The sequence below is a fragment of the Prionailurus bengalensis genome, chromosome F2 (assembly GCF_016509475.1).
Source record: "Prionailurus bengalensis isolate Pbe53 chromosome F2, Fcat_Pben_1.1_paternal_pri, whole genome shotgun sequence".
In the NCBI taxonomy this organism is placed as follows: Eukaryota; Metazoa; Chordata; class Mammalia; order Carnivora; family Felidae; genus Prionailurus; species Prionailurus bengalensis.
The window spans coordinates 54781844-54806907 of record NC_057353.1 but is presented as its reverse complement, the minus strand read 5'-3'; the positions used below and the strand labels follow the sequence as shown (position 1 = coordinate 54806907).

The 25064-nt window shown below is 39.7% G+C and overlaps 1 protein-coding gene across 4 annotated transcripts in view; it reads left to right on the top strand.

Moving 5' to 3' along the window:
- The window catches only part of SYBU (syntabulin), a 113643-nt gene that overhangs the window by 46105 nt on the left and 42474 nt on the right, over window positions 1-25064 (top strand). For 3 of the 4 annotated variants that reach the window (XM_043601618.1, XM_043601615.1, XM_043601616.1), the window contains one exon: window positions 17719-17916. In XM_043601618.1, coding sequence (XP_043457553.1) covers window positions 17719-17916 — 198 coding nt within the window. Of the gene's footprint in view, window positions 1-16103; window positions 16109-17718; window positions 17917-25064 lie in introns of those variants that run through there. The other variant, XM_043601619.1, reaches the window with a different exon arrangement.

Sequence of the window (25064 nt, the reverse complement as noted above, 5' to 3'; positions counted from 1 at the left end):
ACTCATGGCATGGGCAAGGAAAATGCCTCCACATTCCCTGGAAATGATAGCTTCTCACTCTGTATTTATAATTCCTGTGTCATTAGTCTTAGCATTAATATTCTTTATATTTACATTATTGTTGTAACTTGTTTCAAATGGTAGACAAGTAAAGGAGGAGAAAGTATTTTCCTCCTTTATTTTCCTATGTAATCCTCTCACTGGATTTACTATCTCTAGCATACTTTTAACTCTTTTGCATTTACTTTCTTTGGTATTAGGATGATTTGGGGTACTCTGAAAGCAGGTACACTGGATATACTCTTTCTGAATAACCAGTGGATTCACTGAATGAGGAAAAAGAGAAACTGTAGCCTGAGAATAGCAGAACATTCACCTTTTTGCAAGCTTCCACAAAAATGTGGTGTCCACTAAGCATTTATTAAATGCCTGCTGAGGATCAGGAATTGTGCTAAAGTCATGATGATGAATAAAACAGAGAGACGGAAAAATCAATTCTATTACTGCCTTCACCCTGGCATCAAAAAATAAGTGGGATACCACGTCTGTAGATGTGATTCCCACGCGACTACTTTTACTTACTTGTTTCCCTGTCCCTTTTACTTACGCCCACTCCACACACACTTCTTCCTTGTAATTTGAGTTTGTTGGTCCGTTTATTATCTGCATTGGCCTCTCACATTTCATAAGCCCAAGGATTCAAAGAAGTAGCATTTATTAGTGTGGTGTAGTGGATAAACATGAGCCTTGGCATCCTCGACCTGAGTTGAAAGCATGAAATAAGATTAGAAAGGTGGGCCAGGCCAGATCAGGAAAGGTTTTGTATGCTATGCTAACTTGATCCATGAGATCAAAGATCCATACAGAAACTAGGCTAGTAATGTAAAGGGTGAGGCCACCTGGATAGATCACAATAGAGGGGAGTCTAGAACTGGACAGCATGTGCCCCTTCTCACAATATTCAAATTTAAAAATTCAGGTGTTTTTTTTTTTTTAATATAGTTTATTTACTTATTCTTGAGGGGGGAGGGGCAGAGGGACAGGGAGAGAGAATCCCAAGCTTGAACCCACGAACCGAGAGATTGTGACCTGAGCCAAAATCAAGAGTCAGAGGCTTAACCGACTGAGAGACCCAGGCACCCCTAAAAATTCAGGTTTTTAACTAACTGCCAGCTAAGTAGCATGTATAAATGGCTGGGTGTGGCTCCTGGGCTGCCATATGGCAATTCCTAAAGATCTTGCAGAGCCATGAAAGGGTTTTCAGCAAGGAAGAGTTATGACTGTATTTACAATTTAGAAAAATCTTTCAGATTATATGTTGGACAGTAGATGGAAGGAGGTAGGAATGATGGCGAAGAGCCTGCCTGGTTTGAAGGCCATTGTGACAGTCTAGTTGAAGACCAATAAAATGGTATTAAGAGGATTTAGGGGCTAGAACATACATATATGAGTCCACCAATTACAAGTGGAAGGGGCAAGAAAGAGTTCTATCTGAATTTCCTCTGGTTGAACACAAATGGAGCAGCAGGACTGGGGGAAAAGGACAGGTTAACAAGCTCAGATTAAGCTTGGTTGCATTTGAGATAAAGCGAAAAGTCTGGAGCTCCAGAGAGAAGGCAGAGATGTGGGTAGCTGAAGTCAAGGGAGCTGATAATATTACCCAAGGGCAGTGCATGGAGGAAGATAAGAGGCCCAAGGCTAGACTTCTGAGATCAAGCATGAGTATACAGAAAAAGGAAACCAAGGCACCCAAAAAAAGAGTTCAGAGAGGAAGGAGGAGAGTCAGGAGTGACAGTGAAGAAGAGTGTAGCCAACAGGTTCCACTGTCACACAAGATGAAGGAAAGTATTCTCTAAAAAATGTTCAAGGATAAAACCACTAGGGCATCAGTGATCTTAGGCAGAAACAATCCCAGGAAATTGTGGGGATGGAATCCAAAATGCATCAAGCTGAGATGTGAATGGGAGGTGACAAATACAGTGTAGACAGCTTTTTAAAACAAGCTTAACTGGGATGGGAAAGAAGTAGAATAAAAACAAGTGTTATTTTGGGCTCCTGGGTGGCTGAATCAGTTAGAATGGAGTCTTGGTTTCAGCTCAGGTCATGATCTCACAGTTCATGAGTTCAAGCCCCACATTGGGCTCCACGCTGACAGTACAGAGTCTGCTTGGGATTCTTGCTCTCCTTCTCTGTCCTTCTTTCTGCCCCTCCCCAGCTCACTTTCTCTTTCTCTCTCTTAAAATAAATAAACTTAAGTGTTATTTATAGTGAAGATAGAGTGTTTATCAAATGACAGGTATTTTGATAAGATTGTTAGGCTGAGGGGAAATAAACAAGAAAGAAATTAAATAAACACACACAGAGATTGAGAGAATGAGTGGAAAAGGTTTAGCTTTGTAACAAACCTGGGGGTGGACCCAAAAAGACATGTATAGGAAGAAAAGAAAGGCTAGAGGTGAATATAGGTAAGTATACGGTAGGTAGTTGAAGGATACATTTCACAGCTGGTTTAGGTGCCACTATATGCTTCCTCTGTCATACCACATGACCCACATGGGTTTTAGATTTCATAGTTAGTTACCTGACTCCCCAGTAGACTAAGCTCGGTGAAGGCAGGAACAATATAGTTCCCTGCACTATACCTGACATATAGCAGTTGCTTAATTAGTATTTATTGAAATTTGATAGAAGGCATAATTATGAGTAAGACAAGTGAAGTATTTTCATTCATTTAATAAAATTTACTGAGAGCAGGTACTATCTTAGTAGTTGGGGGAGTAACAACTAGAACGGTACCTAATACTCAATGGGTTTATTAAATGAAGGAAACATTCCTGTCCTTGAGAGTTTGGCATCTCGGTTTAGCATCTCCAAATGTCAAAAAGAGTAATTAATCTCTGTAATAGAACCGTGACTCCAGTGCTCTGGGTAGCTAGAAGAGAGATCTCTTGCTAAGAAAATCAGAAAACGCTCCACTCACAAATCGGCACTTGCAAGGCATGAGAAAAAAGCAGCCCAGGTTAGAGCCAAGAAGGAATTTAGCACAAAGCTACATACTCACATTTCCCAGCACTACAACTGGACACTAGCCACGACCCCACCCTTCCCCCCACCCAGGTGCTTTTGAGAAAGCTCTGGTCTCCTCCCACTGACCCGGGGGAGACGGGGTGCACTTCAGCTATACAAGACTGCTGAGTATGCCTGTACTGGAAGGTGGCTTTGCTGGCTCCCAGGCACAGTAACTGCTCCACATGTCCCCTGCTGCTCGGCTTGGCTGTCTCCTGCTTTGGAGATACTGTGCAGCCCCTCTTCTGCCAGAGGGGAGAGAGACACCAGTGACAGCTGCTCCTCAGCTGCTGGACAGTCATAGTGCCCCAGGCTCCACTGCCTGGGTCACACTGCTCTGGTTCCAGAAGGAGGCCAGTCCTTTTCAGGCTGACTCCTCTTTTTTTTTTTTTTTTTAATTTTGAGTGTAGTTGACACACAATGTTACATTAGTTTCAGGTGTACAACATAGTGTTTCAAGAACCCTCTGTGTATGCTGTGCTCACAACGCTATTCCAGTACCATTGACTGTATTCCCTGTGCCGTACCTTTTATTCTTGTGATTTATTTTCTAACTGGAAGCCTATATCTCCCACTCCCCTTCACCCAATTTTCCCTTCTTCCCCTTTCCCTCCCCTCTGGCAACCACCGATTTGTTCTTTGTATTTGTAGGTCTGAATGACCCCTCTTTCTTTTTAGGGAACCCAAACCAAGGTTCCCAGTGCCTCCCAGTGCTGTCATGTGGGCTCATCCAGCACTCACCCCCCACCCTGCAGAAACTCATCCTTCAGCTTTCCGCTGCTGTCTGAATTTTCCCGGGGCTCCTCCTTTTTCCTGGCTGGCTCTGTCTTTATTCTGTCTCCTTTTGTGTGGGTGACCATACAGTTAGCATTCCTCACAAACTCTAACCCAACCCTCAGAATTCATGAGTCTGTGGACCCTAACCAACCCTTGTATTTATTCTGAGGTGTTTGTGAGGATTATAATTTAATGCTAATTATTGTATTTTTAAAATTCCAAAGTAATAAAAATGTGCAAACCCATAGAGTAGATGTAATCACATTTATAGGACTTATTTTGCTTTGCTTTTTGCCAAAGTGAGATCATGCTATATTGATCGGTGATCCTTTCTGTTTATTTGTTAAGTGAATATTTATTGAACATCGGCTGTGGGCAAGACACTATCCTGAGAGCTGATGTAGAGTGTTGAACAGTACCCACAGAACTCCGGTCTCCAGGAAGGTGTATTCAGGCAGTACCTGTTCCCGGCATTGCTTGTCAGCACAGAGAAGTCCCCTCGTTCATTGTAAGGACAGCACATATTCCACTCTAGAGAGGGACACTATTCAATGCATTCTTCGTAGGTGGACATTTTGTCTGTAGGGTTAACCTTCAAAATTCAGAACCTTATTTTATGAATGTCACTGGAAATAGACTGTTTTGAGCATATTTCTCTTTCTCTTTGTTCCCTTTTTTAAACAAAGTAAAACCATGCTACACATGTGTTACCTGAAACCATTATTATTTTTTTAATAGATAAAACCCAAAGGTAGCAATTACAGGAACTATGTGAGTATCGCTTTTTCCTTAACTTTTCTTCATTTGTATCCCTTTCTCCTTCCTGACCATCACTATATTCAGATTCTCAGTGTGAGAAAAATAGAACAGAAGGGAAAAGATATTTACGTTGCTACAAGACAGCTACGTGTAACTCAGGTGTCCTTGGAGAGGTTTGCAGTGTCCTTGTTAGAGTCTTCAAGAGATGGTGAGATAGCTTCTTGATCTCTCTCTGTCTGTATCTCTCCTCTTTCCTTCTGATGGTCCTTCCAGTTCTCCTCCCTCACCTCCCCATCTCCCTCTCTCTCATCTTCTCCCACCAAGGAACCTTTAAAAAAATAACTGAATCTTTAAAAAGGCATGGCATCAGAAACTGCAAATAAACCCCTATTGCTAAGGAGAGGGAATCAGAAGTATTAGTAACATGCCTATTTCAGAACCGTCGTTCCAAAAGGACCAAGCACGGAAAATGGAAGCTTGCAGGACAGATCCCCTCGACACACCACCTGCCGGGCGCCCCTGTCTTGGGGCAGTGACAGAGCCACACTGCTCCCCTGTTTCTGCACCTGCTACCCCCTCACCAGAACCCTTCCATAGTTTCCTTTCTCATACTACATTAACTATTTAGTTGGAACTGAGATATATTCCCCTCCAAACTCCTTCTCCTCTGGCTGCTAACACAAATCAAACATCTTGATGCTTGGTGAAAAACCAAGTAGGGGCCCTTGTTTCCAAAACAGCGTGCGTCCTATGAAGAAATGGACACCTGCCTTCCTTTACTTCACTTACTCTCATCCTTCTCCACCGCCGAAGTATGCACCAGAATGACATTAGGGAGAGCTCAAAGCTCCAAAATAGCTCAGAAATCCCAGGAATGTTTGCATGGGAGATGATTATTTTGTCTCCAAGAAACCAGGGAGACATTCATTAAATAATTACTCCCCTCTCCATTTTTATAGATGTAGGTGACAAGTCTTGGTGGAAGGGCTTCGTTGCATTACTTTCCCCAGCTCGTTTCCACCAGCTCATACATACACTCACTCGAGTAGACACATCCTTAAAGGAAATAGGCTCCTTTGACCCCTCATCTCTTTGTGCCTGCCATCCTGTTTCTCCTTTTCACAGCAAAACTCCATAATTTGCCCTTGCCAGGCATGTGAGTGGCCTTGCTGGCAGATCTTTCTCTTGTCTGCCCTCATTTTCTGTGACTTCCCAGCAGCACTCAACACAAATGAACAAGCCCCTCCCTTAGGAAGGATTTTCCTCCTTAGCCTCTGGTCCCACCCCTCTGAGGCTCCACCTGCCTCTCGAGTCACTTCTTGGGCACCATTGCTGGCTCCCCCCCTCTCCTTGTCCTCACTTGTCACATTGCCCCCTCCTGCTCCTGCCCTCCCCAAGGGCTCCCACCTCTAAATTTCTCAGCTGTAGGATGGTGATGCTTCTGGCCTCTCCCCTGAGCTTCAGGCTCTCATATCCAACTGCCTAGTTGATATCTTCCAGTTCATGGTTAGTTTGTACCTCAAATTTAACATATCAAAAACAGAATTCTTGGTTGTAGCACCTACATGCTTATAAACCCATTTTTCTCCAACTCAGAAATGACCACCATGGACCAGTTGCTTACACAAAAAAACCTTGAAGAGGGGCACCTGGGTGACTCAGTCATTTGAGCATCCAACTCTTGATTTCAGCTCAGGTCATGATCCATGGGATCAAGCCCCATGTCAGGCTCTGCACTGAGCATGGAGTCTGCTTGAGGTTCTTTCTCTCTCTCTCTCTCTCTCTCTCTCTCTCTCTCTCTCTCTCTCTTTCTCTCTCTCTCTCTCTCTCTCTCTCACTTTGTTTCTGTGTCCCTCTGCCCCTCTCCCTAGTGCTCTCTCTCTGTTTCTAAAAAACAAAAACAAAAAAAAAACACTTGAAGACATCCTCGATCCCTTCCTATTTTTCATTATTGTGAATCAAATGCTTCCAATTATTTTTCCAAAGTAAATCCCAAATCCATCTACTTTCTTTGATTTTTTCACAGCTACCACCTAGTCAAACCATTATCATCTCTGATTTCTACCATGTCAGGGGCTCCACATGTTTATATGCTTGGGCTCATTCATTCCTAAAGGGGCCACACTACATAGTGGTTAAAAAGGAGGCTCTGGAGTTAGCCTGTTTGGATTCATACCATGGCTCTACCACTTACTGACTACAACCTCAAGCAGGTGGCTTAAATTCTATGCTAGGTTTGTATGCCTTCGGCAAAGCAGGATGATATTAGTGCCTGTCTTGAAGGGTTATTAGGTTAACTTATTAAGACTTATTACAACATGCCTGGTACTTAGTAGGCACTCAGTAAATATTAGCTAGATATATCATCACTAATACAGTCTGTTCTCCACAAACCAAATTGTTGTCATCTGCTTAATGCACTTTAAGGCTTCCATCGCACTTAACATAAACTTGGGATTCCTGGCCTATAATCTTGCACATGTTCTGGCTTCTGCCTCCCTCCAACCTCGTCATTAGTCCTTCTCTCCCTATCACCCTTCCTGGCCTTCCTTCAGTTTCCTCAATATACCAAACTCCTTATTGCTCCATCTACCTGGAGTTCTTTTCCCTGCCTTTTCCATGATTAGTTCCTTCTCATGTGTTTGGTCTCAGCTCAAATTACCTCTTCAGGGCCTTCCATGACATCCTGTCTGATGAAATACTTCCCACCCCCCCACCTAGCTAGTCTATGTGATATCACCCAGTTTGTTTCATTAATAGTAAACACAATCAGATATCTTCTCTATGTATTTCTTTTTTTACTTGTTTATTAACTGTCTCTCCCCACCACTAGAATGTGAACTTCTTCAGGACAAGGCTCTTAGAGAGTCTTGATCATCATGACATCCTTAATATGTAGATGACTACCTGTCATGTAATAGGAAATCAGTAATTATTTGTGGAAGGAATGGATGGGTGGATGGATGGATGGATGGATGGATGGTTAGTTGGATGGTTGAATGGATGGATGGATGGATGGATGGTTAGTTGGATGGTTGAGTGGATGGATGGATGGTATTCTTACACTTCAACATTGGCTGTTGGGTAGTGTCACACTGTAATACTGAAGCAATTAGTGTAAAGCCTTGTAGACTTGTGAATTCTCACTCCAAAAAATGCTAAAATTAGGTAAAGGAAAAGAAGTTTAAATTGTCCTGTTCAAATCTAGAAGCAAAATTCTCTGAATGGCAAGCATTATATGGTTACAGTGTTGAAGCAAGAATATTGGAAAACTAGAACCAGCTAGAACTTCTTGCTTCGAATTTTTGTGGTCTGTTTATTATGGGATGGCTTCTTTCTAACAGCTTCCTTTGTCTGTTTTTAATTTGAGCATTCCCAGAATTGCTGCTGTTTCCTCTTGGAACAAACATAGGTAGAAAATTTTAGAAAGAAACTGGCTTGTGGTAGTGAAGAAAACAGATTTCAGAGTCAGGGAAACCTGAGTTTGAATCTTGAGTTAGTTACTTAGTAGTTGTGTGACTGTGGAATTCTTAACCTCTCTGGGCCTCAGCTTTCCCACCTATGAAATATTATTAAAAATTAGTGTTACTTGATAGCTACTTAATAAGTATCACTTTTCTTATCTTACCTACATCCTTTCAGGGCATTTGAATGGTTTGTGGTAGGAATTTCACAAGGTTCAGATTAAGCATGAGTTTAAACTGTGACGTTTTATGTCTCCATCAGACTGTCTTGGGAAATGTTAGGATCTGGAACAGAAATAATACTAACACTTACAGCAGTGTGCAGCACATAGATAGTAAATATTTGTTGAATGGATGAGTAAGTAGTCTGTAAATGCTTCAGTCATTCCTGAGAATCAACTAAATTTCCATGTAGTTTAATGTTTCCTTAGAACAACAATGATTTTTTTTCCTCCAAATTATTCAAATGAACACTGAAGAACATCAAACCATAACTGAATGTTTCAAGACGTCATGGCATAAAACCACGTTTTCCTCTGCCTGATGTTACTTTTAAGTACATCTTCTGGAATTGTTTAGTTCAGCATTTTGGGAAACAAATGAGCTCCAAGATCTAAATTCAAAAATGAACCAGAAGTTTCAGAAATGTTTCTTGGACTTTGAAGAAATATTTTGTTTGTAATCTTTATAACCTGTGTTTTACTTTTGTATGGAACTGGTGCAAGGATGAAGTAGTGACTTGGTCATCATAATTGCCACCAAAAGTTTGATGACATTGGTTGTTAGGCACTGTAGTTAAATCTCAGGAAATTATGTGATACACACACACACACGCAATCTTAACTGGGCAAGCTTATTATTTTAAAATGGGGGTTTTAAATGTATATATACTCGCTTTGCGAGAAATATTATTGATTTCAAATTTTTATCAAAAAAACATTGCAAAGTAATATGGAAAGAATAAATTTCCTTAAAAAATTAAATAATAATAATAATAAAGTTGGCATCTAACCTCCCATCGCCTCTTAAAATGAATTCCAGGGGTGCCTATGTGGCTCAGTCAGTTAAGTGTCCGACTCTTGATTTGGGCTCAGATCATGAATCTCATGATCCGTGAATTCAAGCCCCAAGTCAGGCTCTGCACTCTCAGTGCAGAGCCTGCTTGGATTCTCGGTCTCACTCTCTTGCTGCCCCTCCCCCACTCACGATTTCTTTCTCTCTCTCTCTCTCTCTCTCTCTCTCTCAAAAATAAATAAAACATTAAAAAATTAATGAATTCTAGATGGATTAAATTTAAATGAAGAGTGAAACTATAAAAATCTAGAAGAAAATGTAAGTAAATGTTTAATTGATCTTGGAGTGAAGAAGGACATTCTAATCATTAAAGCATCAGAAGAAATCACAAAGGAAAATATGGAGAGATTTGACAACTAGAAGTAGAAGAAGGTTTGTATGTCAAAACATTGTAGGGGCGCCTGGGTGGCGCAGTCGGTTAAGCGTCCCACTTCAGCCAGGTCACGATCTCGCGGTCCGTGAGTTCGAGCCCCGCGTCGGGCTCTGGGCTGATGGCTCAGAGCCTGAAGCCTGTTTCTGATTCTGTGTCTCCCTCTCTCTCTGCCCCTCCCCCGTTCATGCTCTGTCTCTCTCTGTCCCAATAAAAAATAAACGTTGAAAAAAAAAATTAAAAAAAAACATTGTAAATTAAGGGGCGCCTGGGTGAGTCAGTCAGTCGGTTGGACGTCAGTCTCTGGCTCAGGTCATGGTCTCACCGTTGGTGCATTCAGCCCTGCGTTGGGCTCTGTGCTGACAGCTTGGAGCCTGGAGCCTGCTTCGGATTCTGTCTCCCTCTCTCTGCCCCTCCCCTGCTCGTGCTGTCTCTTTCTCTCTCTCTCTCTCTCTCTCTCTCTCTCTCTCTCAAAAATATTAAAATTTTTTTTAAAAACACTGTAAATTAAAACAAGCAAACTCAGTGAAACATAACAAAGGATTAGTGCCCTTCATATATATAAGGATTTCTTACAGATCAATAAGAAATCCATAACATTTTAGTGGAAAAATTGTCAAACTAACAATTCATAGACTAAGTAAAAAGATCCAGTGAACATATGAAATATATTAAGCTTCACTAATAATTAAATATATGCAGCTAAAACATCAAAAATATGTTTTTCATTATTAATTTGGCAAAAATGCAAACAAATGGTATTCAATACTTGCAGGAATTTTATAAGTAGGACACTCTCATTCAATAATAATAGGAGTATAAGTTGTCTCAAACTTCTTTGAGGGCTTAGTAATTCCACTTTGGATATACGTTCTATAAGACAATAAAAAAATTTGACCAAAGATTTATTTTTAAAATGTGTTATTCAAAACAATTTCAACAGTAGTGACAAAATTAGAAACAACCTAAAATAACCCACAAGATGGAATTGACTTTTTAAAATGATATGTTTGTATCTATTTATTTATTTATTTTTTATTTTTTAAAAAAAAATTTTTTTTTCAACGTTTATTTATTTTTGGGACAGAGAGAGACAGAGCATGAACGGGGGAGGGGCAGAGAGAGAGGGAGACACAGAATCGGAAACAGGCTCCAGGCTCTGAGCCATCAGCCCAGAGCCTGACACGGGGCTCAAACTCACGGACCGCGAGATCATGACTTGAGCCGAAGTGGGACGCTTAACCGACTGCGCCACCCAGGCGCCCCTGTATCTATTTTAAATAATTACTCATTTAAAGTACGTTTTTGAGAAATTAAATCAAATATTTTGGAACTTTAAAAAAAATTTTTTTAACATTTTTTTATTTATTTTTGAGACAGAGAGAGACAAAGCATTAACGGGGGAAGGTCAGAGAGAGGGAGACACAGAATCTGAAACAGGCTCCAGGCTCTGAGCTGTCAGCACAGAGCCGATGCGGGGCTCGAACCCACGGACCGCGAGATCATGACCTGAGCCAAAGTCGGCCGCTTAACCGACTGAGCCACCCAGGCGCCCCAAGGAACTTTTAAAAACATACTCAGAAACAGAATATTATGGTGACCCCCATATACTGCTTATTTGACAAGATTAAGCAATAACAAGATATTGTCATATTTGCTACGTCTATTCCCTTTTTTCTTTTTTTACTTTGCTGAAGCATTTTAAAAAGCAAATCTCCAGGCCTCATGTCATTTCATTTCTACCTATACACCTCAGCAAGCATTTCTTTAAAAAATTGACATTTTCTTACCTAATCATAGTGCCATTTTCATTACTGCACAATTACCATAATTCCTTGGTATCATGGAGAATATTGAAATAGCTCCAGTTGTTTCAAAAGTGTCTGTTTGCTTCCTCATATCATTTAACCCAGAGGCCAAGCAACTTTTTCTGTAAAGAACAAAATAGTAAATATTTACGACTTTGCTAGCCAGACGATCTGTGTCATAATTATTCAACTCTGCCATTGTAGCTGGAAAGCCACAGTAGACAATACCTAAAGGATTCAGCATGGCTGTGTTCCAGTAACATTCTGTTTACAAAAGCAGGCAGCAAGCAGAATTTGCCTGCAGGTTGCAGCTTGCCAGCCCGTTTTAACTCATTACTCTCTGTTCTCCATATATTTTATAAGGTGGACATTAGCTTTAAACTTGGTTAGATTCAGGGGAAATTTTTGTGGCAAGAATACTTCATGGGGAAAGCTGTGTGTTTCATCTGGACATCCCATCAGAAGGTACATCGTGTCTGTTATCCCACTACTGGTGATGCTAAGAATGGGTAGAGATGGGTAAGGTCTGATCTCTTCACTGGAAATTCTCTATCAGACTATTGTCTCATGTCTCATCTATTATGTGTGTTATCTAAATCAATTCTTTCATTAGAAACAATTACAAAATTGGGGCACCTGTGTGGCTCAGTCAATTAAGCATCTGACTCCTTGATTTTGGCTCATGCATGATCTCATGGTCTTGAGATCGAGCCCCACATTGGGCTCCACGCGAAATATGGAGCCTCCCTCTCTCTGCCCCTCTCCCCTGCATGCTCGCACTCTCTGTCTCTCAAAATAAATAAATAAACATTTAAAAAATAGTTACAAAAAAGTAACTTTCTGTTATTCCATATATTTTCATTAACCAGATGCTTCTGTAAAGGAGAACTCTCCAATATCAGTGAGGGATTTCAGTTATACTGAAATATAGTTTGTACAGGAACGGTTTTTCAATCAGGATATATGCTAGTTTTTTCTTTCCTTTTAATTGCCACAGTTCGATATAAAGAATTGGTCCCTAGATCACTGCCAATGATTTCCAGTGTGTTGGCATTCTTTTAGGTGAAAAGGGTCCTTCTTTCTCTCTCTCCTATTTTTATGACTCTGAGCTCACAGAATTTTTTTGTGTATCCAGTGGTTATCAGTCAGCTGGCATTAATTATGTATTCTTTCTGATGCTCAAATTGTCCCATCTTTGGCCAATGTGGTCCCTTTTGTGTTGGCTCCTGTCAGTCTTTAATAGCTTCTTTCTTTATAGCCTAACAGGTTCCTGGGGAAAGTATTCAGTAACAGAGTAATGAAACTGTCTATACTATATGTTGAAACAGAGCTTTAAAAAGCAAGAGAGAAAGTAAACCATATGCATAATTAAAAGATCAATAAGAAATATGCAAAATTGTTAAATATTTTTCCTGTTATAGGAAACTATTGTCTGTTTATTTTCTCTTTTTACTTCTTTGTACTCTTCTGTACTCTATCTAGATCCTCTGCATTAAGAATTATTACTTTTATGATTTTAAGGATTAAGTTAGGGGCACTTGGATGGCCTAGTCAGTTAAGTATCTGACTTTGGCTCAGGTCATGATCTCACCATTTGTGGGTTCAAGCCCCACATCGGGCTCTGTGCTGACAGCCTGGAGCTTGCCTCGGATTCTGTGTCTCCCTGTCTCTCTGCCTTTCTGCTTGTGCTCTGTCTCCTCTCTCTCTCTCTCTCAATAATAAATAAACATTAAAATAAATAATAAATAAATAGTAAGTTAAAATTTTAACAACCCCAACAGATTTCCTTTAACTTAGCAAGTTCCTTTAATGCATTTAAAATAAGATACAAATTATTTTAAATATATATATATATTTAAGTTTATTTATTTTTGAGAGAGAGAGAGAGAGCACTAGCAGAGAGAGAGAGGGAAAGAGAGACTCTCAAGCAGTCTCTGCACTGTTAGCGCAGAGCCTGATGCAAGGCTCGAGCCCATAAACTGTGAGATCGTGACCTGACCCGAAATCAAGAGTCGGATGCGTAACCAACTGAGCCACCCAGGTGCCCCAAGATACAAATTATTTTAAAATATACTTATATACACATTTTTTCAGAATTATAATTGTACAATTATTAACTATGTCCCATATTCTTAAAGAGCTTGTAATGTAAAAAGAGGAAAAATAGATTAAAGAACATTTTTTTAAAACAATCCCCAGGCTACAAAATTATAATAATTTTGTCTCATCTGTCTTTATAGACCTCAACATTTTTTTTCCTTAACAACAATTTGGAAACTATTTAGTAGGTCTGTTTCTTTACAGGACTTTAGATAGGCCACAGCTTGTGGAACTTCCTGGATCTATGAGTATTCTTTCTTTATCCTTAATCCTGTGTGCTGACAGATTCAGAGCAAATGAACAAGAACAAAATAACCTATTCCTTAATATAAATCAAGGAGGAAATGTAAATTAGTCTCCTTCATTATAGATGGTGATCAAAAGCCTTGATAAGAGTCACCTTTACCCCTGCTCCACCAGGGACCATCCTGGGCCTTTTTAAGCGGGATTTAAAATTATTTACCTCAGAAGGAAGTTATCCTGTATTTTCAAATGGATCACAATGTGTAAAACATGAAACTTGGTCTTGTTGCATGTTTTTTTTAATGAAGTTATACTTACTGTGAATAATAAAGAAGTGTAAAAGCTCAATTGTGTAAGCGCTGAGGTAGAGGGGTGTGTGTGTGTGTGTGTGTGTGTGTGTGTGTGTGTGTTTTAAAAGAAAAACTTCTCCCTCTCCAATAGACTGACAGTCTTCCACATGCTTTTCCTAAAGCCTTTCAGGAAAGGTTCCCTATGCCAAAGCCAGGCTGAAATGTTCTTGTTTTTCTCAGGCATTTTTCTGGAAATTTGAAACACTCCACACTTTTTGGGTAGATCATTCAGGATTTCAGTCATTTCCTGCCCTGAAATAGTTTCCTCATGGCGTCGTCTTAGAAATTTTTGTCATTGATAGTTTCTTTATACTAACATAACCAAAAAAGCCATAATTATAAATTCTGTGGTTATAAATCTATGGATTCCACAGGACAAATTCAGCTAGTAGCAGCAGGAAACAGAAGGCGTACTCAAAGGATTTAATTGAAGTGGGTTTAATAAATAAATAAATCTCTTTAAGTATGTGCTTGATCCACATGTAGTTTGGCACATAGTAAGATTAGACATGAATAACCAAAAAGCATCAACTTGGCTACAGTCTTCTTAGAATCTTACAGTAAATGTGAAGGGAGAATATTTTACATAGAATTTTGGAAAGGAGTATCATCTTCATCTGGACTGGTAGTCTGTCTCCAACTGAAACCATGATGTTAAAAAGGAGGAGGAGGAAGAGCAAGGAAGGGGAGGGAAAGGGGGAAAGGAATCTTAAGCAAGACTTGTTGAAAAAATAACGACTTTTTCAGTGCTACCAGAGGAAAATACCTCAGGTGCCTCAGGTTACCGGATGACTGGTACAGGGGCCTCTGTTGCCTTTGCTAGGGTCTTACTTTGCATGACTTAAAGTTTATTCTCTCTCGTAGGAAATTTAATGGCCTTGCCCTGTCTAAAACCAGATTCCTTTGTTAGTATTGATCCCATCAGACAAAACAGGTGAATACCCCCAAACTTCTCTGATAACTCACCGACTTTCTTGAGTATGGATTTGCTTTAACAAACTTGCCAATTTACAGGAACTATGTATTGTAAGTGATATTTACCCAATCCCTTTTGCTTATTTATAAGCTCCATCAGTGTGGGGGCTGGGTATAATGCCTGTGGGCTGGTTCAGTGCGAAGACTTGATATATATATGTATATGTTTGTTTAACCAATGAAAGATCATGTCTATTGTTTCCCCCTCAAGATGAAGGGCAGTACTAGACAGTTAAGAGATGTGGGTGAACACCAGTTTATGCAGTGATTCAGATGCTGTATGTAGTACCTACGTCAGATTTATTTAAGTATTCATCTTCTAAATCCCTTCTCCTGGAGATACTAGCTGTAAATATAGGTGAAGCACACATTCCATGTACTTCTGCCTTCCCTAAACTGCCACTTTTCTATATAATTTCAGGTCCCAATTTTTCACCAGACCTAGCACTTAATCCTTAACATTATTAGTACTGAAAACATGGTTTACACATATTCCTGGCAAAATGATAATAGAACCAACAAAACACATTTGCTTTCTATCTATTTAAATTATAATTTTGACAGTGTTTCTCAATACTGGACATTGTTGGACTTTGTTCCCTTGAGTCTGAGAGTTTTCAAGAAAAATTACATTTTAGGGTAGAGAATTTGAAGCATGGATTTCTATTTGGGCCATCTTTCTTTCCAAAGGAGTAATTTATGGAAGTGATTCATAAGGAAATAATTTTAAAGGCAGTGGGTATTTTTGAATGATTAGACCTCATTTGCTTGGGTTTATCTGTTTTGGGATCAGAGGAATCAAGAACAGAGGACCTCCTGAGGCAATGTACAGACCTGTTGAGCCTTGTAAAATTGCTAGAATCTGTCTGAGTAATTAGCAGCTTTGCACCTTTAGAGGGAAACTAGGATTTCTTTGGGTTGAAGCATGAGGCATGCAAATGTAAGAGAAAGTCAGGGACAATACTTGATGAAAGAGTCGAGAGGTAGCAGCCCAGAGGGGTTCTCATCACTGTAATTCAGGGCCAAAATTTCTTCTGGAGTTTGGTAAGAACTGGCATTTTTAAAAGAGCAGCCAAGGGGTGCCTGGGTGGCTTGGTCGGTTAACGTCCGACTTCGGCTCAGGTCATGATCTCGCGGTCCGTGAGTTCGAGCCCCGCGTCGGGCTCTGTGCTGACAGCTCAGAGCCTGGAGCCTGTTTCAGATTCTGTGTCTCCCTCTCTCTCTGCTCCTCCCTTGTTCATGCTCTGTCTCTCTCTGTCTCAAAAATAAATAAACGTTAAAAAAATTTTTTTAAAAATAAAATAAAATAAAAGAGCAGCCAAGGCAGAAGGAATGAACAGTGCACTAAAAACCATCCACTTCCAAGAATGGACCATTGAGGTCCTGTGTGTACTAGTATGTCCAAAAGTAAAAAGAAAAAAAGGATATTAGGAGAAACAAATCATTTTACCAGTGCCAAGTTCACTTTGTTCCAGAAACTAGGATATTTCTTAATATCAGTTTCATAAAAACTGAAATAAAAGCCAAAAATGAAACAATGGCAATTACTTTTTATATGGATTCTAGTCATCTTATTTCAGGCAACCAGTATATTTTATTCATGCCTAGTTCTGTTTCAGTCTTTATTTAAAAAGCTATGGAGTTTAAGATGGTCTTTCATGGGGAGCAAATTATTTTAGTTCTTTTAATATTCATAAAAATGTAATAGTTCTAAGGTTTAGTACTAAAAGTCTTTATTCATTTTTTTCTCTTATGAGTTACCAAAGTAACCCTGCCGTCAAAATATTTCTGTATAATGAAGAATTATTTAGTAATGAATATTTACCACTAATTGACTATTTTGATTTGACATACTTTTAAGTAATATTGATTTACTTTAAATTCCCATACAGTTCTCATCATCAAAGTATAAATGAATTAACCAACCACAATGAATATTTAATAAGTATGGAAAGCATTTATAGGAGCCAGCTATGACTTTCCTGTTTGCTTAATAAGCATCTACACAGGTCATTTCATATCATACATGGTAGCTTATAATAATGATAATAGTTATAATCTATAACTTGAAAGTTAAGGGAAAGTTTCTAATTGAATATTATTTTCATTTTACCAGTTTAGCACAGACAGCAAGATATTGGATTAATATATTTTGGGTGGGTATGTATGGTAATAAAACAGGATCACTTTTTTCTGCTCCCTTGAACTCCAAAAGCCAATTCTGTTACCTCTCAAACTCTATTGACCAGTTGATAAGCCAAGTAATCGAAAACTGGATGTGGTCAGTGATATTCAAGTAACGTTTTTTTCCTAACACAAACACCTCTGAAGAGTTCACACTAATGCCCCCAAGTTGCTATGTGAACTTTTTATTACTAACTGCATGAAAAAATCTATAGACAGTTTTGACCCAAAAGGATACTACCTAAAGTGTTAAAACAGACAAATCTTTACATGTTGACAACATGAATGTTACAGGAATATTTATGGTCCAAAAAGCTTAGAAGATTTTGCCTTAAAATATGTTCTATGATAGCTGATATTTTCTTTGTTAACACAATTGGCCAAAATATGGAAAATAAAAGGAGAGGCATCCCCAGGCATTAACCCAGAGCCTCCTGAGCCGTGCACGTGTGTGTGAGTGCACGTGTGCATGGCTCACTGCATGGCTTCTCTTTGCCATCATTGATTTCCTCCTCCTCATTAAACACTTATTGATTCCTGTCTTCCAGATGACACAGGCTGTCCAAGTAGCCAGTCAGTGTCTCCTGTGAAGACACCCTCGGATACCGGAAACAGCCCTGTTGGCTTTTGCCCTGGAAGTGATGAAGACTTTTCCAGAAAGAAATGCACAGTTGGAATGGTTAGTGAAGGAAGCATCCAGTCATCTCGATATAAGAAGGAACCAAAATCAGGCCTTGTAAAGCCAGGTAAATGCACTTACTCTTAATGTTTTTCTCAGAACAATATGACTGGGGTGATTTCACATTTGAAACAAAGCACTTGTATATCAAGACAAAGAGTACTATATTGATGTTATACCCACTACCCAGAATCATCTCTCTTTTTTTTTTTAAGGAAGTGGGCAGAGAGTGGAATATTTTGTGTACTTATTGTTAATAATTGAGTAAGTGTAGGGACATATGTGCATTATATAGACATAGAAAAAAGAGCAAAGTTGGAGAAATGTAAACTGGATGGTCTAACACATTTATACTATGTAATTCTAGCAGAAATTATACGATGAAATTACTTGGAACCACTTAAAGTGCCTACAGATTATGAAAAGAACAGGTTATCTCGATGCAGATCTATAGGGCTGGGCATACTTACTGGCCTAGTTATTTTATTTGCTTTTAAAAATTAAATATGAATATGATGTTATATGTATACATATAGATGTTCAATATTGTAAAATATGAGATGAAATGGAGATTTTTATTACAATGGGTGAGACACCATGAACACCAGAAAATGTCAGTTCTCAGAATTTGCAATATATAAATAAATATTTTACATCCCAGAAATATGTACGTTATATGAATAAGTACAGTTTTAGTAAAACTAAAGTTATAACTTTAAAGTAAAAATCTCTGAGCGTTGGCATTGAGAGCTGCCATATTGCGTTATTTTCTTGGACACCCACAGTGAATGCTGTACGTATTTATGAGACTGAAAAGACAGATTAATGACTTATAGGAGTCCTCATTCTTTACGTTTGTCTTCTCATTTTTGTTTGGTGATGGCATTATTGTGCAAGGAGCTATAGACAGCTTTATTTCATTGGAGCCAAGGTTTGGTCCTTTGTCCTCTTCCATCTCTGTCTGCTTTTGTTCTTCCTGAATAACTGATTTGCTCAGCACATCTTAATGGATTATTCTTCATCTTGCGTTTGGTCAACCAAAGACAATGTTGTTTAGTCTCAGAATACAACTTAAACGGTGTGAAAAAGAAACCCCTTTCTTAGGCTCTTGATAAATGGTAGTCATGATGAGTTCGTTAATAGTCCTTTGCTTTGAAATAATATGAAAAAGAAAAGGGGAAGTCAGAATATAAAAGGGAAAGATGGTTATTGTAGAAAAAGTGTTGGATACCTTCAATGCTTAAGACAGAGACAATGAGTTAAAAGAATGTGATGTGATTTGAGCCAGCAAATAAACCATTACCTTGTGTACCCAAGGACAGGAACTACCCCCCTCCCTCCTCCAGCTCAGTGGTTCTTTTTAAAATTGAGATATAATTCACGTACCGTAGTATTCACCCTTTTAAAGTATACAATTAACTGGTTTGTAGTTTATTCAAAAAGTTATGCAAATATCACCACTATCAAATTTCAGAACATTTTTATCATCTCCCAAAAGAAACCTCCTACCCATTAGCAACTACTCTCTGCTCTCCCTTTTCCCCAGCCCCTGGCAACCACTAACTTACTCTGTCTCTGTGGGCCTGCCCATTCTGGACATCTTATATAAATGGAATCATACAGTACATGGCCTTTTGTATTTGGCTGCTTTCGCTTAGCATAATGTTTCACAGTTCATCAATGTAGCATGCATTAGTATTTCACTCATTTTTGTGGCTCAGTAATATCCCATTGTATAGCTATACCATAGTTTTAAGTGGACTTTTTTGGGAGCAATTTTAGGTTTACAGAAAAACTGAATGGAGGGTACAGAGTTCCCATCTACCTCTTCACACCTGCCACCTCCAGCTTTTTCTTTATTAAAGTCTTGCTTGGTATGGTTATACATTTTGTTTATCCATTCACAGGTGATGGACATTTGCATAGTTTCTGGTTCTTGGCTATTATATAAATGCTATGAACATTCATGTAACAGTTTTTCATGAATATGCTTTCGGTTCTTTTGGGTATATACCTAGGAAAGAAATTGCTGAGTCATATGGTAACCATATTTAACAGTTTGAGGAACTGCCAAAGTTTTCCAAAATGCACCATTTTACATCCCCACTAGCAATGTATGAAGGTTCCAGTCTCACCACATCTTTGTTGACAGTTGTGACTGTCTGTCTTTTTTATTATACCCATTCTAGTGAGTGTGAAGTGGTATTTCATAGTGCTTTTGATTTACGTGGCTAATAACTATGAGCGTCTTTTCATGTGCTTATTGGCTATTTGTATATGTTCTTTGGAAATATCTTCTCAGTTTTCTTTTAACCAGGGAGTACCCACCCAATAGAATCTATTTCTCTAACATATGGGATGTAAGCTTAAGAGCAGGAGCCTTGTCATCCTCTTTTTATATTCCTAACACAGAGTCCGGTGAATAGTGGGGGCTCAACAGCAAAGGTAGGCTGTGGAATTGAAAAGATAAAATGGTGCAGGAAAGAATGCCAGCTGCGTGAATTGAAAAAACAAAAACAAAACAGTGATTTCACTGTGCAGGCATTGTATGCAACGTGTGCAGGGTTTGGATGCGACGTGAAATTATTTCATTTTGGTTTCCCATCCCCCCCTCCCTACCTCTCTCCTCATTCCAAAAACATTTTGTAGAGGTAACAATACAAGGAAAGAGTAAAACAGGAGACAAGTATGGTGCAGCAAGAACAAACTAAGATTAAATGGGCGTTAAGATTATCATTCCTTGTTTCAATAATCGTAATAAGAATAATCATACGTTACCATAAGACTTAAATCCATATGTGTGTGTGCAGGATTCATGCTGAGCAAGTCCTTAATCCTCCAGTAGTAGGTACCCACTTGCCAAAGACCAGCCACTTGCTTGCTGAGAATGTTTAAGGCCTTAGGTCATCCTGAAGAAAATGCATACAATTAAGAAAAAGAAATAAAGGGAGGGAAGGAAGGAGGAGGAGGGAAGGAAGGAAGGAAGGAAGGAAGGAGGGAAGGAAAGAAAGAAAGAAAGAAAGAAAGAAAGAAAGAAAGAAAGAAAGATAAAAGGAAGAAAACAAGAACAGTCTTCATGTTGTTTTAGTTCATGGATCCTTTGGGAATCATGAGGGCTATGAACCTATACTCCAGAAAAATACCCATATGCACAAAATATCACTTCCTATTTCTGAGGTTTCTTAGACCTCCTTTATCAGAAATTATGAATCCTGGGGCGCCTGGGTGGCGCAGTCGGTTAAGCGTCCGACTTCAGCCAGGTCACGATCTCTCGGTCCGTGAGTTCGAGCCCCGCGTCAGGCTCTGGGCTGATGGCTCAGAGCCTGGAGCCTGTTTCCCATTCTGTGTCTCCCTCTCTCTCTGCCCCTCCCCCGTTCATGCTCTGTCTCTCTCTGTCCCAAAAATAAATAAACGTTGGGGGTGCCTGGGTGGCGCAGTCGGTTAAGCGTCCGACTTCGGCCAGGTCACGATCTCGCGGTCCGTGAGTTCGAGCCCCGCGTCGGGCTCTGGGCTGATGGCTCAGAGCCTGGAGCCTGTTTCCGATTCTGTGTCTCCCTCTCTCTCTGCCCCTCCCCCGTTCATGCTCTGTCTCTCTCTGTCCCAAAAATAAATAAACGTTGAAAAATAAATAAATAAATAAATAAATAAATAAACGTTGAAAAAAAAATTTAAAAAAAAGAAATTATGAATCCTGGTGTAATGACCCTTGCCCAGAGGCAGAGCCTGAAACACCACTTTTGTCAAAAAACAACTTTTGTCACCAGAATTCTGATTTACTTGCTCATAGGCATTCATATCACCTAAACAATCTTTATCTTAACAATGTTTTTATTTATTTGCATTTAACCAAGGTCAGAGAGATCCCTAAAGCTTATTTCTTAGTTGCCTAAAATTCCTAATGTCATCAGCGAAAAAGTTGCTCAAGCCTTTGAGTGGGACTCAGTTCTGTACAGTAAGCTCTTTGTAGAAAAATCTGCACCGTGACCTATAGTTCTCTGAACTTTCGGCAGAATAAACCTGTCGGTCTCATAAATATGAAGAGAGGAAATCCTGGAAACGAGGCCCCTGGATGACTCCACAATTTATAAAATGCAGAGACCTCATCTGTTAAACCACAAGAAGATTCTGCTCTCAGGTTAAAACGTTCTGCCTCCTCCCTAACCCCAAGTGACAGTCTCCCCTCAGCTCAAACCCATATTCAGCCCTTGATGTGTGCTCTACTTTTTTAAAATAAATCAACTCATTAGAACCAATACCAATTTATTAAAATAGCAAGCAATTAGTGTCTCTTCTACAGATGTTCCAGGACTCTTTAACATTAAATAACCCAGGCCCATTTAATTTTAGGTCCATTGTTCTAGATTCTGGAAAACTGCTATTCACCTCAAAAAGGAGTTCTTGAAATGCCCCTTTAGTCATTTAGATAAAGAGCTAATAATGCTCACTGAGTATCCGATGCAGAAGGAGAAGGGAAATCTGTCACAGGATGCCGGGAAAGGCTTAGAAAGGTGAGCTGAGCAAGCCTGCACCTTGCCAGCTGGGCACCGTGGCACACACAGCATGAAAGCCCTTCCTTCCTCCAGGCAGGACCTGTTCAGGAACTTCTTGGAGGCAGTGAGCCTTCTGTCATTTTGGCTTCTATCACTTAATGCCTATGCACATTTAATTAAAAATTGCCACCAAAGAGCAAAAGGAGACATCCCTATGGTCCAGTTGGATAATGGCTTTGCATTTTCATGGTTTCCTTTTATCTACAAGTCAGTTCAGCAAACATTCAAGACTGAATCCCCAGAGCCTAATGCAGCGCCTGTCTTTATAGGTAGGTGTCCAATAAATATTTAAACGAGAAATAGAGTGTACACTCTGTGCAAGGGATTATATTTGGCATGGGAAGGGCGTTGGAGGGATGCAAAGAAGACCTCAGTGCCATCCCTGCTTTGTAACTGAAGACAGAATACTGTGTGATTGATCTGGCCCATAGTGCAGATCAGAAGGAAAGAAATGAAGGCATTCCAACTGGGGGCTCTGAGGAATCTGCCGTGGTAACAATTCTTCTCCCAGGTGCTCCTCTCAAGTTTGGTTTGCAGAAAAAGAGAAGAGAGGGAAAACAAACCACCAGAGACTCTTAACAACAGAGAACAAACAGGGTTGATGGAAGGAGGTGTGTGGGGACGAGCTAGATGGGTGATGGACCCTTGTCCATGAGCACAGGGTGTTGTAAGTAAGTGAGGAATCACTAAATTCTACTTCTGAAACCAGTATTGCACTGTATGTTAACTAACTAAAATATTTTAAAAAGTAAATTAATTTAAAAAAAAGTTTGGTTTGCAGTTTTCCTGATGATTTTTACCCAGAAAGGCAAGGCCTAATGGGATTAAACAACATTCCTGGGCCTCCTATAATGCTGGATTTACTACTTGGTCTATCTTAGTTTGAGAAAGAAAAAGACCTTGGTGTCATTATTCTACAAAAAGAAATACTAAATCCTTTCCCCACAAGGCTTGATGGAGAGCTGGGGAAACAATTACAAGATTTAAACAAATAATTGGAAGACAAGGAAGGAGAAAAAAAAAAACACACCTGCTGATTGAGGAGACAGATAAAAAGCAAATGGTTAGGGTCACAATAATTTAAAAGAAATCCACATTTAGAAACTGAAATGTTGAAATCTGCATTTGAAAGATGTCACTGTGCTCCATCAGCATTCAAACTAAAGCAGTATTCCCTTGTCATCTGACACCACCCGGGCTATGGAAATTGGAGACCTGGCCAGATGAACTATAATAACCTCACAACAATAACAGAGGCTTGGTTACTTTAAAAAGACTATTTCCCACATTCAGAGGCAGATGCTAGAAAACTCAGAAGGCACCAGCTAGGTTAGCGATTAATCAACACTGGTTCCCTCAGTAGATGGAGGCTCTTTCTCATACAGCTGATAGCTACAGATGTTCCTGTGCTTATCAGTAGCATGCCTTCACTTCAAAGTTAGTTCTGTGAAATAAAGGAGAGCTAGACAACTTACCTGGGGCAGGCCAACCTGATAATAACTTGAGCTGCCTGGAGGGGAGTTGAGAGCTTGAGAATGTCAACACGTGCTGCTGCCCCCTAGGTTATGCAACTTGACTTGGCGTGGGAAAAAGAAAGTGTCCGTCGGGGTTGGGAGCACTTTCTGACCACCAGACTCGGGTGTCCAACATACTAGGTTCAAATTTTCATACCACCACTTTATCGCTTTGTGGTCTTCAGCTACTTTTATCTCCCTAAAGCCTTGTATTCAGCATCTGTAAAATGGGTTCTTTCGAAGATTCAATAGACTAATGAATGTAAAGTGCCCAACATTGGACCCTCCACAAAATAATTCCTCAAGTGCATGTTCATAGTGGTCATTTGTGGCTACCATAGGTGACACAAATTCTGTGCACGTTCCTTTACAAGAAAACTCTTTAAAACTCTCACCCCACAGGGGCTCCCGGGTGCCTCAGTCAGTTAGGCATCCAACTTCAGCCCAGGTTGTGATCTGGCAGTTTGTGGGTTCAGGCCCCGCATTGGGCTCTGTGCTGACAGCTCAGAGCCTGGAGCCTGCTTCGGATTCTGTGTCCCCCTGTCTCTGTCCCTTCCCCGCTTGCACTGTCTCTCTTTGTCTCTCTATCTCTCTCTCTCAAAAATAAATAAACATTAAAAAAAAAAAAACTCTCACCACACAGAACTTGTGTTTATTTGAAACCCCACTCTAGCATGTCATGGGATCCTAGTTTACATAAAATGGGAGCAGTGTTTGTCACAGGAGAACACTGGCAACAGTGTGAATTGACAGCTGATGCCTTGACAATGAGGAGGGAGATGGGAAAATATGAAAGAGCAGACAAAAGACCACTAAAAAGCACAGTGGCCTCTTAAATGTAAGTGCTTTGTAGCACTTTGTGCAGTAATTAATGTTGTAGAAACAGACTGAGTCATTGTGATGGTGGAGTTGGCAGAAAATGATGTGTGTGAGGGCAGAAAAATGTCCTAAGCATTTTAGAAATATTTTCATAGAGTGGAAAAAATTAAAATTTTAGAGCTAAAAGATTTTGGTTCTACGGAAACTTTCAGCATTCTTGGCAAGGCATGATTTTTCTAACAGCTTACAGTTATAATCAAAGGTCTTGCAGCAGTAAGGCTGTGATCTATTTTAGATACTGAAGACCTTATGAAAATATCTGGAAGATATAT